This window comes from Xyrauchen texanus, chromosome 25 (assembly GCF_025860055.1).
Source record: "Xyrauchen texanus isolate HMW12.3.18 chromosome 25, RBS_HiC_50CHRs, whole genome shotgun sequence".
NCBI lineage: Eukaryota > Metazoa > Chordata > Actinopteri > Cypriniformes > Catostomidae > Xyrauchen > Xyrauchen texanus.
This window is the reverse complement of record NC_068300.1, coordinates 24,311,061-24,323,767: the sequence shown is the minus strand read 5'-3', so window position 1 is coordinate 24,323,767 and position 12,707 is coordinate 24,311,061. Positions and strand designations below refer to the sequence as shown.

The 12,707-nt window shown below is 36.6% G+C and overlaps 1 protein-coding gene across 3 annotated transcripts in view; it reads left to right on the top strand.

The window, feature by feature from the left end:
* Positions 1-12,707, top strand: part of pax7b (paired box 7b) — a 63,861-nt gene that overhangs the window by 33,378 nt on the left and 17,776 nt on the right. For all 3 annotated transcript variants that reach the window (XM_052091851.1, XM_052091852.1, XM_052091850.1), the window contains 2 exons: positions 4,067-4,232; positions 4,424-4,620. In XM_052091851.1, the coding sequence (XP_051947811.1) occupies positions 4,067-4,232; positions 4,424-4,620 (363 nt within the window). The remainder of the gene's footprint in view (positions 1-4,066; positions 4,233-4,423; positions 4,621-12,707) is intronic.

Here is a 12,707-nt window from a genome sequence, read left to right as displayed (position 1 = left end):
CCCACTTTTTCAAGCTTGAAGTACATCTGTTTTACGAGATGTACTTCAATAGGTGGCAGCACGCCTCAACAAACCTCACAAGCAGAACATCCAAAGAAAGAGAACCGCTCACTGAGGAAGAACAAAAGGTGGACTAAACACAACAGAATACAAGAACACTGAGACTTGATTTTGAGAATTTTTACTACTTTTAACTTGACAAAACATTCTAAAATGCGACGTTATATAGCTGAATAAAAAAACTTTTTAGTCCGTGTGAGGCACACACATGTAAATAGAGCGACAATGAAAAGTAGCTTTAGTCATCTGCCACAATAATGCATTTTTATTTCAAACTGAGTTTTAATCCGTATCCATATTAATTAATAATGCTGTGACTATTTTACCCACAATTTGTGTGTGCTATGTATATTTATGCTCATTAGATTGGCGCGTTGTTCCTCTCTTGTCACCTGTATTGAAGTCAGTAGAGGCGTGGATTTGTTACCTTCTGAATCGTTCTTTCATGAGGCTCCATTCTGGTTATAATGCTGCCATAGAAGACAGCTGCCTATATAGGCAGGAGCCAGTAAGGCAGCTCACTAAGTTTTAGAACAGAACCACTATGTTTATGTTTATGATTTTAAAAGCAAAGAAGATGATGTGAATGCACCCAACAGGGTTATTCACTCCATCCTAGTCATCTAAGTGATGTAGCAGTTGAATTTTGCAGATGTTTCTGGAGAGGGCCCCTGTTTCACAGAGTTTTAAAACACTGTTACCTTCAGGGTCCACTCTAGCCTGCCTCTGTCCAGTCTCTTCACCCATCCTCTCCCACTGCCCATCCCAACTCCTACAGCCCCTGCCAGCAGCCCTCTACATGGAGCCCCTGAGATTGATGTTGGCCTTTTTTACGCCTCTCAGCCACTGTTATGTTCTACTTTTTTGCTGTGAAATTCAATCACGTATCCAGGTTTTACTCCTCATCTTCCTGTCTGCTCACCAACCGCCCTGCACATGGCAACAGTAATCCAAGGAAGACATATAACCATCATTGTCAGAGAGAGACACCAAAAAAGAAAAGAAGAGGAACTGATAAGGTGGCCCGGATGATTGATATTGGATGAGAACGCAACATGTTGGCCTCTCCTTAGCTCGAATCTCTCTAGTGGATTGTGAAATCATGACACAGTCCACAATCAGATTTGTCTTCCATTTACCTCCCTCCTTTTGTCTCTCTCACTCCCTCTGTTGTGCATCACTGGAGATTGAGAGTATATTGAATTTTCAACTTCCATTCTCTCAAAACCAAATGCAATCATACAACAGCTCCTTCAGCCACACTCAGACGAATTGTCCTCACGTAAATGTTTTGTCAAGTGTCTCCATTCATTTTTAAGGACATTTTTGGAACTCTTTTTGAAATACGAAATAAGTCAGCCATCTTGGTTGGGTGTTGTGCTTTGTGTCTCCGCTTGAGCAGGGAAATGAGAAGAGTGGGGAATTAGAGAGAACAGCAGCAGAGAGAAAATCCCTGCTCAAGGTGCCTTTGCCATCAGGTTGCAGACTGGTGCTTTTAGAAGCCCCTGCTCACAGCAAGCCTCTTAGGAGATCCATCCTTTGAGTGTGGGGCGACAGGCACTCCAGCCTCTAACACTGAGATATGCGCCTTCTAATACCTCGTCCTAGTCTCCCATTCTGGCTAATGCCAGAAGCCATCCTCACCTAACACATGTAATATAATGTGGCTTGTGTCAGTGGGACTTGTGGTTTATGTGAAGGGTCATTGACACATTGTAGCAGTAGAATTGGAGGAGCAGTTTTGGGCAGCTAATGAGGGATAGTGGAGTGCTGCTGAACAGGGATTTTGAGTTTAAATTTTAAAAGATTTTATTAGCTTCAATTAAAAACAAATAAATACAAAAACAGGATTTCCAGTTGTCTAGCATTCGATTTGGTAGTTTGTGGCATGCTTATGCAAGTAAACAATTGCTTACCATGTTCCAAGCAGTAATTAGTCCCCTGGTGTGTCAATAAGCATAATTATATAGGTCTTATAAGTGTTTCCTGGGTCTCATAGGTGTTTTCTATTGCCTTTATTCGAATAAGGGATTGGAACGAGAAGGTTTCAAAGAAATGTCATAGTTTTGCTTTTGTTTCATGGGCGCATTTTGCTTTAATGAATTCTGGAATCCCCATTTTTAAATTTCTTAAATATTTTATGATTTATCCATTTTATTTATCACCCCATGATAATTTAGACAACATATTTTATGAAATTAATGGGCTGTGATTCATTTATCAATGGTGCTGCTCTTTTTGACCTCTTAAAATCTATTAAATGAATTAGCCTTAGAAATTATGTAAAAATAATCTGACTTTTTATCTTTCATTCAGTTACTTTTGTGTGCATAGATTGAAGGGGAGCCTGTGAGGATAAAAGAGAGAGGCAGAGAAAGAGTGTGTACTTATACAGTATGTCTATGCCAGCCCCTTGATCAATGCCCAGGCTGAAAGCGTCATTCTTGAGGAGCTGTTTAAAAAGGGACGCCCTCTCTTTGTGGTCTGATTCATTGAAGGGCCATTGTCCCCCTCTTTCACTTCCACTCACAATAGTGAATACCATTTGAAAAACAACAGTAGATTAACTGCACTGCCAGTGTATTAAAATCTGAAGAATGGCCCCTCTGAGGCATAGATCAATGTCATTCACTCTTTTGCATACACAGGGGCAGTGCCTTGGCCCCAGAGAGGTGCAGGTTATTTTCCGCTCTCCCCCTTTCAATGAGTCACATTAGAATTAAACTTTGAAAATGTGTCTTAATGTGGCAGAGGCCACATTCTTTCTTTTCTAATTTTGAAAAATATAAAATAAAGGATATATATATATATATATATATATATATATATATATATATATATATATATATATATATATATATATATTCTGTATACATACACCGATCAGCCACAACATTAAAAACACCTGCCTTATATTGTGTTTGTCCCCCTCGTGCCACCAAAACAGTGCCAACCCAAGGCATTTCCATCCGCAGAACTGCCTCTCACTGGATGTTTTTGTTTTTGGCACCATTTGGAGTAAATTCTAGAAACTGTTCTGTGTGAAAATCCCAGGAGATCAGCAGTTACAAAAATACTCAAACCATCCCATCTGGCACCAACAATCATCCATGCGATTATCTAATCAGCCAATCACGTGGCAGCAGTGCATAAAATCATACAGATACGGGTCAGGAGCTTCAGTTAATGTTCACATCAACCATCAGAATGGGGTAAAAATGTTATCGCAGTGATTTGGACCATGGCATGATTGTTGGTGCCAGATGGGATGGTTTGAGCATGAAGAAATATTTTTTCTTTTTATTTATCCCCTTTTCCCCAATTTGGAATGCCCAATTCCTACTACTTAGTAGATCCTCATGGTGGCGCGTTTACTCAACTCAGTCCAAGTGGCAGAGGACAAGTCTCAGTTGCCTCAGCTTTTGAGACTGTCAGTCCACACATTTTATCACATGGTTCATTGTGCATGACACCGAGGAGACTCGCAGCATGTGGAGACACATTCTACTCTCCACGATCCACACACAACTTTCCACGTGCCCCATTGAGAGTGAGTACCACTAATCACGACCACGAGGAGGTTACCCCATGTGATTCTACCTTGCCTAGCAACCAGGCCAATTTGGTTGCTTAGGAGACATGGCTGGAGTTACTCAGCTCACCCTGGATTCGAACTCGTGACTCCAGGGGTGGTAGTCAGCGTCAATACTCACTGAGCTACCCAGGCCCCATGAATAACTTTTTGATTAATAAGTACAGTATTAATAAGTGTAATTATTAAGCATTTATAGCATGTAAGTAAAATTGCTCACTATTTGTCAACTATTGTATAAAAGTTTGTATTCATGTTATAACAACATTTCAATGATTTATAATGCATTTGTAAATGATTTACTACAAAAGGAACATTAATGTAAAGTGTTACCATCTCTTCTTTTTCTGTTCCATTTACATTTGATAATTTTTTTAATTTTTAACATTTTATTTATATTTTTGTTAATTCCAGGTATGGTTCAGCAATCGACGAGCCAGATGGCGTAAACAAGCTGGAGCCAATCAACTGGCTGCCTTTAACCACCTGTTACCTGGCGGGTTCGCACCCACAGGGATGCCCACTCTATCAACATATCAGCTTCCTGAATCCCCCTACCAATCAGCAACATTACAACAAGGTATCTTAGCCAATCTTATCATGACTAATGTGATATATTTGTGTAGAATTCCACCCTTTTTCCATGTTTATTTAGCACAACTAAGCAAACACATCTTACAAATATCCTCAAATACAAATATGACTTGAAAATGTTCTCATCGTGTTATTAGAACAGTTTTGTAATGCAATTAAATGTGCTGTTTTTTCCAGATGGCTGTGGCACATTGCACCGGCCACAGCCCTTGCCCCCTTCTACAATGCATCAGGGCGGGCTCTCCAGTGACAGCAGCTCTGCCTATGGCCTCTCTTCCAATCGCCACAGTTTCACCAGCTACACTGACACCTTCATGAGCCAATCAGCATCCAGCAATCACATGAATCCCGTGAGCAATGGGCTCTCTCCACAGGTCAGTAAGGTTCCCTGGCCACAGTATTGAAACACTCTTTTCTATAGCCAGATGTCAAGAAGGCTTTCAAGTGGAATTACGAGACCTCTCTGAGATAAAACAGCATATTCTTTGTTTGCTACTATGTATGTTTGGTGATAAGATGAGTCTCGTGTGTACTGAGCTGACATGTATTTGAGAAATTGTCTTACCCTTTTGTGGTGCCGAAGTGCATATAAGATAATGCTTTTTAATTAATATTCCTTTTGTTTCTCACACTCACCCAATTAAAATAATGATTTAATAGTTTGATTAAAAGAAAATTAGAGCTTGAGTTTTATACAATACAGGATACCCAAAAGAGAACAAATACTTTGCACAGTAAGACAAACACAATCAAAGAGCTGGTAGCATTATTCCTATTTGAGAAAAGAAATAGTAATCTCACCAAACTAATGGGTCTGCATATTTAAGTGTCAACAAGTAATTTACAAGAATTAACAGACATTTAAACAATTCAGAATGTTTTAATTAACTAGAAAAAGACCAACAAGTATGGTTGTCTTGAAACTCTTGTGTGGCTCTATCTAGTCAATGAAGAAAGGTGAGAGATGCTGAACATTGTGGTGTTATCATTCGTCTTCCAGTTAGCTTAGTTCTGTTGGATTTAAGCAATTGTTAATCAAGCCATGCTTTTCTTGCGTATTGATATATAGAATGAAATAGGCACATTTCGTGTCTGTATTTGAGTGTGTTTTTGCATAAAGGATCTACATTAAGATATGAATTTCCCATTCTTGCCTGCTACCTTTAACAATGATGAAAAATACTGTAAGGCTCTTTGCTCAAGGTTGATTCTTAAGTGCTAAAAATTTAAAAATGGGTGCTATTGATGCAGATCATTGGTGAAGAGTAAATGACATGCAATTATTTACCAATAGTGGGCCCACCATAACCAAGAAGATCTGACTAACAGGCAGAAAATAAGATTGAAATGGTGCATAAGGAGTTGAAAATGAAATTCAATACTGCATTTATCCACAATTACTCCCTTGTTCGCATGTTTTATGACCACTCCCCCCTCACCAAATATTTCTCAAAGTAGATTGAAAACTGGTATTACTCTTTTTTTTTTTTCAAAGAGAGGAAAGAATTAGGGATTTGATGACAAAAAAGAGATTTTCTCTTGTACTTCAGAGTTGGGGATAACATAAGCATTTCTCAGCATGTTTGATTGTTAATCGTAGTGGATGGGCTTTAAGTACTAATGCTCTTGCTGCAAACTTGCATAAAATAACATAGAACATGGCTGGCGCTTTTTTGTGTTCAGAGAGTATTAACAGCCTGCTACAGAAATAAAATATAAAATAACAGCTCTTTCTTGTGTTACACTATAGATTACATTCACAATTTTAGTTTAATTCAGAATTGTATATCAATTTATTTACTTAAAGGAGGCTCCCCATGCATTTTTTTGCTACAGCATATTGCAGCATTTCCTTGCTTTGGCAATTTTTAAAAAAAGTGTGCAAATTGTTCAAATGATTTCCATTTTGTTACTGAAAGGGTCTATCCATGCATTTTTTACCAAGGCATATCGCATCATTTCCTCGCTTTGGAAGAAATGCATGTATATTGTTTACGTTATGTTGCACATCTTCATCAATGTATTTTTATACATTTAAATGAAGGGATGAGAGAGAGAGAGCAATTATAGCTGTGCTAAAATTGATGTCATAGAACATTTTCAGCTTGAAGTATTCACATTTTCCATGCGTTTTGTATGAATCTTGCACTAAAAATAAAAATGGTTCTCCCTCCATATCTGACCCCTCCTTAGGCCCCCTAACCTCCCAGTCCAGACCCTCTCATCTGGCTCCACATGTCACATGTGGCTGTTCCATTAGGCCCTTATTGTAGGAAAAATTAATGTTCTCTTTGACAGGAGTATCATAGTTCAACCCCAGAATCACACTGTGCCTCAATGTCCATGAAAGAGCCGCCAGTGCCCCACAAGGCACCCCACCCCCTCCATTATTCTCAGCTACAGAGAGCCCACATGGCAGTCCTTACAAGCTTGTTTTTGTACATCACGATTTTCTCCATCATTTGTCTTATCTACTCTCTTTCTTTTACTTATAATCCCCCCTCCAGTAATTTATTTTAACACAGTAATTTCATCTTCAATGAAGACAAATCATGCAAATCAATGCAAATATGCTAGTGTGTGCTAAATGAGTCTGTATGGATATGTTGAGTGTAATTTGTTACTACAAAAGTTAGCACAATTACCATTCATGACCTGCAAATTTTAAACAAAGGGAATACACAAGTAGTGCACAGTTTGTTTTTCATTTTTTGCTTTATTTATACGCTTTGGAAAGCTTCTTAACAAGCCATTTTGTAAAGATTTAAAGCTTAAAGTTGTTGTCATATAGTAGTATAATAGCCCACTGTGATTTTGCTGGACAAACTCCTCATTGAAACTGTTGAATTGAATTTAATAAATGTTTGGTGCTTCTTTGTGACCCATTTAAAAGACAGTTAAAATAATCCCTGCTTATTCTTTTCCGTTTATGACACATTTGTGTTAACCTCAATTTTGCAATTTTTCAGTGAGGCATTGAGAGTAGAGCTATATTATGATAACATAATAAAAATAATAATATATAAATAATAATATATAATCATATAAATCATACATTTTGCTATAAAATTAAAATGTGTAAATTTAAAAATATAAAACATTTTTTAATGTGTTGAGATCAGTTACATTTATATTTTTTAACAATTGTGTGAACTTTTACATTATCATATGTTTTTCTGTAATACAATCAGGATGGAACATTTCAGATCACAAAGAAAAAATCTTTGCTAATATGTGCTGATGTTTATACTATTGTTTTTCCACCAAAAATGACATAACTTCCTGAAGGATGATGTCACTATTTAACAGACTTTTGTTAATTATACTACAATTACAAAAAAAAAAAAAAAATAGACTAATAGGACGAAAGGTTATATGGAAGCCATAGGAAAAATGACCAATTAAAAAATCTTTTCAAAAAATGTTTTGTTAATTTTTTTTACAAATTATTAGAGAAAATGAAAAACATGATAAAATGCCTGAATATTTCATCCAATTTTCAGGCATCTATTTGCATGGAAACATTCTCTCAAACCAAAAAAGTTACATTATTTAAAGTTTACCCATATATTCACATAATTGCGATATTGTGATAAAAACATACTAATATGATTTCCATCTAAAAATTGTGATTTAAAAATGTTATTCAATAAATTAAGGGGAGGAATGACCCCACTGTTTATAGTTTAAGAAAATGTTATTGTAGCAGCATTTTTGCAGTGCAAAATATATGCAAATTTGCACATGTAAAAAATCATGGTGCAGATAGGCTGCTTTACGGCCACTATCAAGTAGAGAAAACTTGTGGGTTTCAGTAAATGTGCTCTAATGGCAGCTTGCCAGAATGAAATCGTACCCTGCTGGGTTCACAACACCAACAGGTGCACTCCCTGCTCTCGCTCTCCTCATGTGCCAGTAGAACCAGAGCACTTTTACACTGCACCTCTGGAAAACACATTAGTTTTAGTTCAGATGAAAATTATGCAATGCCAGTCCTAATCTCTATTAAGACCACTTTTGGACCAGGCCAGAGCTATAGACAGATCTCAATGGCCTTGACTGCTTGTCTTTTCTATGTTTCATTCTCTGGTTCTCATTGAGACCAGTCTAAACTGGATGAATGCAGTAATAAAGCTGTAGGCTGCTTACAGTCACTCTTCCTACAACAGATGCTTTTTCTGCAGGCGAGTGATTGAGTTTTACAATGGAAGATGTTCAAGTATGGTGTGCCTGATATGTGCACTTTTCGTGTTAGTTGTAACTGGAGAGCAAAACAACACCAAGTTTTAGTGAAACAAACTGTTCAGTATAATCAGTCATGCTTTTGTTTTGGGCCCTTTAGCAACAACACCACAGCTGAAGGCACTTCAATCATCTAGCAAAAATTCCAGTGTCCAAGTACTAATGAGCATTACTGAAATTTCTGTAGTGCACTGATTAATCTGTCAGTGTCAGGTAATGATCCATGCAAATGTTTTAGTGTAAGTGCCTCTGCGTTGCCCACATTACTGTAATTATTTAGTTAATTAATTATTGAAAACAAATTAGATTTTTTTGCTATTTTAGTAATTTACATTTAGGTTTGTAATTCTGTATTATTTTTAACAGATGTTTTTATTCAGAGCGAGTTACAATGAGAAATAATTCAACACGAGCAATTCATCATATATACTATATAAATAAAACAAATTGTGGCAAAGTTGTCCATTGAGTTTGGTAATGGATTCTTTAATTTCATAAAATAAAAAATTCATTTTTAAAATGTAGCTTTATTTATAATATAAAAAAGAGTATTTATCACTGTTTCAAATGTTTTTCTTTATAAATAAAAATAAAATTAATACATAAATAAATAAAATGTAATGAACTTATGAATTAAAATAAAAACTGTAAATAACAAATTAAATTCAAAGAAATAAAAAAATCAATAAACATTTAAAAGCATATTGAAATATGTTTAATAAACATTAAAAGCATATTGAAATATGTTTAATAAACATTAAAAGCATATTGAAATATAACAGGTTTGATTTAATAAACATATTGAAATATGTGTTAAATAAGTATTTAAAACAGTCATGCCTGTGGTCTATGGACACAGACATATTTACTGCAGAAAAAACAATTTGCCAACCAAAAAAAAAAAAAAAAAAAAAAGAATTAACAATGAAAAACAAACACATCCATAAACTGAAGTAAAAGGGATAAAACGTCAAACATATTTTTTATTTATTTATTTTTGCCCCTCTCTCCATTGCATTTGGAAGATTTGTGTTTTGGAATGAAGGAACTCTGGCTAGCATTTGATGTTAGGAAGGGAGAGCGAATAGGCTGGGTTTCAGCACTGGGGGATCAGAGACAGAGCAGTGCTCACCAACACTCCCTTTGATCCGTATCCCCAGGCCTCCCTGCCTGAGCCACGTGCAAAACTCAGGCCTCACCAGTGATTCCTGACAACTGTCTGCTAGAGATAAGGGAGGGGGGACTCCAACCTCTCTCCTCTGTTCCATTAGCACAGCAGCCACTTTAAACTGGATGAATTACATTTAAAGAAGCCTGCACAGCAGTTGCCAAAGAAGAAAAAATTATATGAGAGAGAGAGAGAGAGAGAGAGAGAGAGAGAGAGAGAGATGAAGAAGGGGTTGTGGAAAAGAAAAAAGATTGAGTTTTGTTTCACACCTTTTCCCTACTTTCTGCAGCTTTTTGACAAGACATTGTGCACCTGAATATCAATGAGTGAATCTGTGTGTCGTCTCTGCTATTATTAAGACTGCAGTATTAAGCGGCACGCTGGGCACGGTGTCAGCTGGCACGTGTCACCATCAACAAATCGAAAGACTTAATAAATGCATTTTTACAGCACCCCCGTACTCCAAGAGCAGAGGCCAAAATACTTGTTAATTGGAACCCGTCTTAAATACAGATGCTGTTTCAATTTGGCAAGAGTTAAAAAGTAAGAGGCTTTAAAAAAAAAAAAAGATGAGACCTACTCAGAAGCTGCCAAGAAAATCAGGGGAATTTAAATCATATCCACTGGCAGAATGTTTTCTGCATTAATTTATTTCATTTCTTTCTCTATCTATCTTTTTTCTCTCTAGCGCAGGCTGACTGAAATTGGAGTCTCGTGCATGTATTAATGAAACATAGTAGGTTTCTCAGGTCACTCATATACATATGTAAATTCAATGGCCCCTGCTGGCGAGCTGCAGCTGTAAAATATTTGTGCTTCAGAAGTTCTGCTGCATAACCCTATTCGTAGAGAAAGAAAAATGACTAAAATGAATTAAATTTAGCCTAACTTGATCCTTTCTAATGTATAGAGGAGACCGGGACTAGTTGTCATGCGTGGAAGTTGCCACAAAGTCAGTATCTCTGTCACTACAATCAAAGGTCAAATTACACAAATGTGTGATATCTCTACCAGTGTGTTGTTTTGAAGCACCTAGTTGAAAATCCTCTTAAATTAGAATAATGTTTGTGAATTATATTGTCTAAACTAAAATTACAATCAATTTGAAATAGTATATGTTTTATAATATTTTTTGCTTGTTGGATTTACATACTGTACATTCAAGCATAGGTCAACCATATAATAATAAGGTAGATTTTAATTGGAAGGCTGTTTTTTTTTACCCATAAAAGTCACATGTTATGTTAAATGTTGTAAATGTATACAATTTATAAATTACAGTATTTCTTTTTGCCAAAATAATGGTTTCATATTTTTACTTGAAGTAAAAAGTGTGACAACTAGCCCCGGTCTCCTCTATCACCATTGCCTTTCGAATGCATGTGAATCATCATTTAGAGTGAAGCAGTAGCTTCTCTGACCCACATCACAGAACCTTCATATTGCGCTTCCATATCTAATGTTCATTAACTGCATCTCTGATCTCTCTTTCACTCTCTCTTACTCTTTCTTTCCTCTTTCTACACAGAGAGGGATATTTTTCTCTTACATAGATGAAAGGCAATGGCAGACAATAAAAACGCTCTTTAAATTCATGGGTGTTTGGGTGTGCGAGAGATTGTTTTCCTGCAAAAAGTGAGCTGTTGCATCCTGATGAAGATAAATATAAGGGAATGTGATTTACATTTATCTTGCAGAGGCAGCCAATATAAATTTCAGTAAATCCCAAGAGATTTAAGTGAGAATGGCTGAGACAGTACACACACCACGTTCAGGGTGCCATGCTGGAGAATTAACTCTTCGACTGGAAAATATTATTTAACTCTTAATATTAGCTCAGCATAAACAACATGTATAAAAAAAATGGTTTGCTATATGAATTCATGTGGATTGTATATTTTCTTCCAAAATATGGATTCCATAAATCTTTAATCTTTTTTCTTATGATGAATGGGGAAAATCCTCAAATATTTACATATTATAGGTGCTAAAACAATATTCAGAACTACATGTAATGCATTTACAGCTATTATATTTTGAAGCATTATTGAACAGCTTGAACCAAGCTACAAATGGTTATTCACATGCATTTGAAAGGTAGTGGTGATGGGGACACACCTTTTTACTCAACTCAACACAAAATATTAATTACAAGGTGAACTTAGAGTAAAACATAAAGTAAAATAATAATTGTGAGTTCCTTAAACTTCTTTAGCTTGAAAATCGATAAAAAGTACAGAACTGAGGTTGTGGGGAATACCCATAAGCCCTTGAATAATTTAAGCATGTTTGTTTGGTCAAAAGGAACTTTTTGGGGGGAAATGAATTAGTTGTTATTAATATTTTAGTATTATTGATGTTGATTTACTACTTGTTTGTCTAAAGTCACCATTAGTGTGATTAGTGTTCCCTTTGGTGAAGTTGGATCCTGCTCATTCTATGTTATGTATTGTTCCTTGCGTTTCTGAGTGTACGTAGCTGATTTTTTTTTTACCCTCATTGGCCCACCAGGCTGTGGCATTGGGGGCTTAAATGTGGAGTGAGAGAGTGTGAAGGGTCACTGAGTCTGAACAGTAGGAGAAGAACATACAACAATTATCAATCTGCCGGGGGAGGGGTCTGCCTTGTGCACATGCTTCCTGTTAGTTCCAGATGCCAGTATGACAGGTGTAAAGCTATGATTAATACTACAGCCTCGCAAAAGCACAAACTGCCACTCACCCTGCCCGCCCACTCTCTGCTCCACTCCACTTGGGCCCAGTTTATGACGGACTTTGTAAGCTTGTCTTATTGTTTTGGATTTTGTATGTAAAGCTACAATAGTTTGACAGTACTGTGATGTGGCTTTACAGCATCTTAGATGCTACTGCCTCTGTATCCTTCCCCTCCCCCTCCCTCGTACTCACGTACGGTCCTTAGCATTTTAGTCCCCATCTGGCTGACACTAACTGCCCCGCTCGCTCCTCTCAGACTCCAGCTGAGAGCTATTTCACTATTTATTTACATGTAATTATCCCTATGAGGTGCAGAAATTAACACTGTCAAGAACAA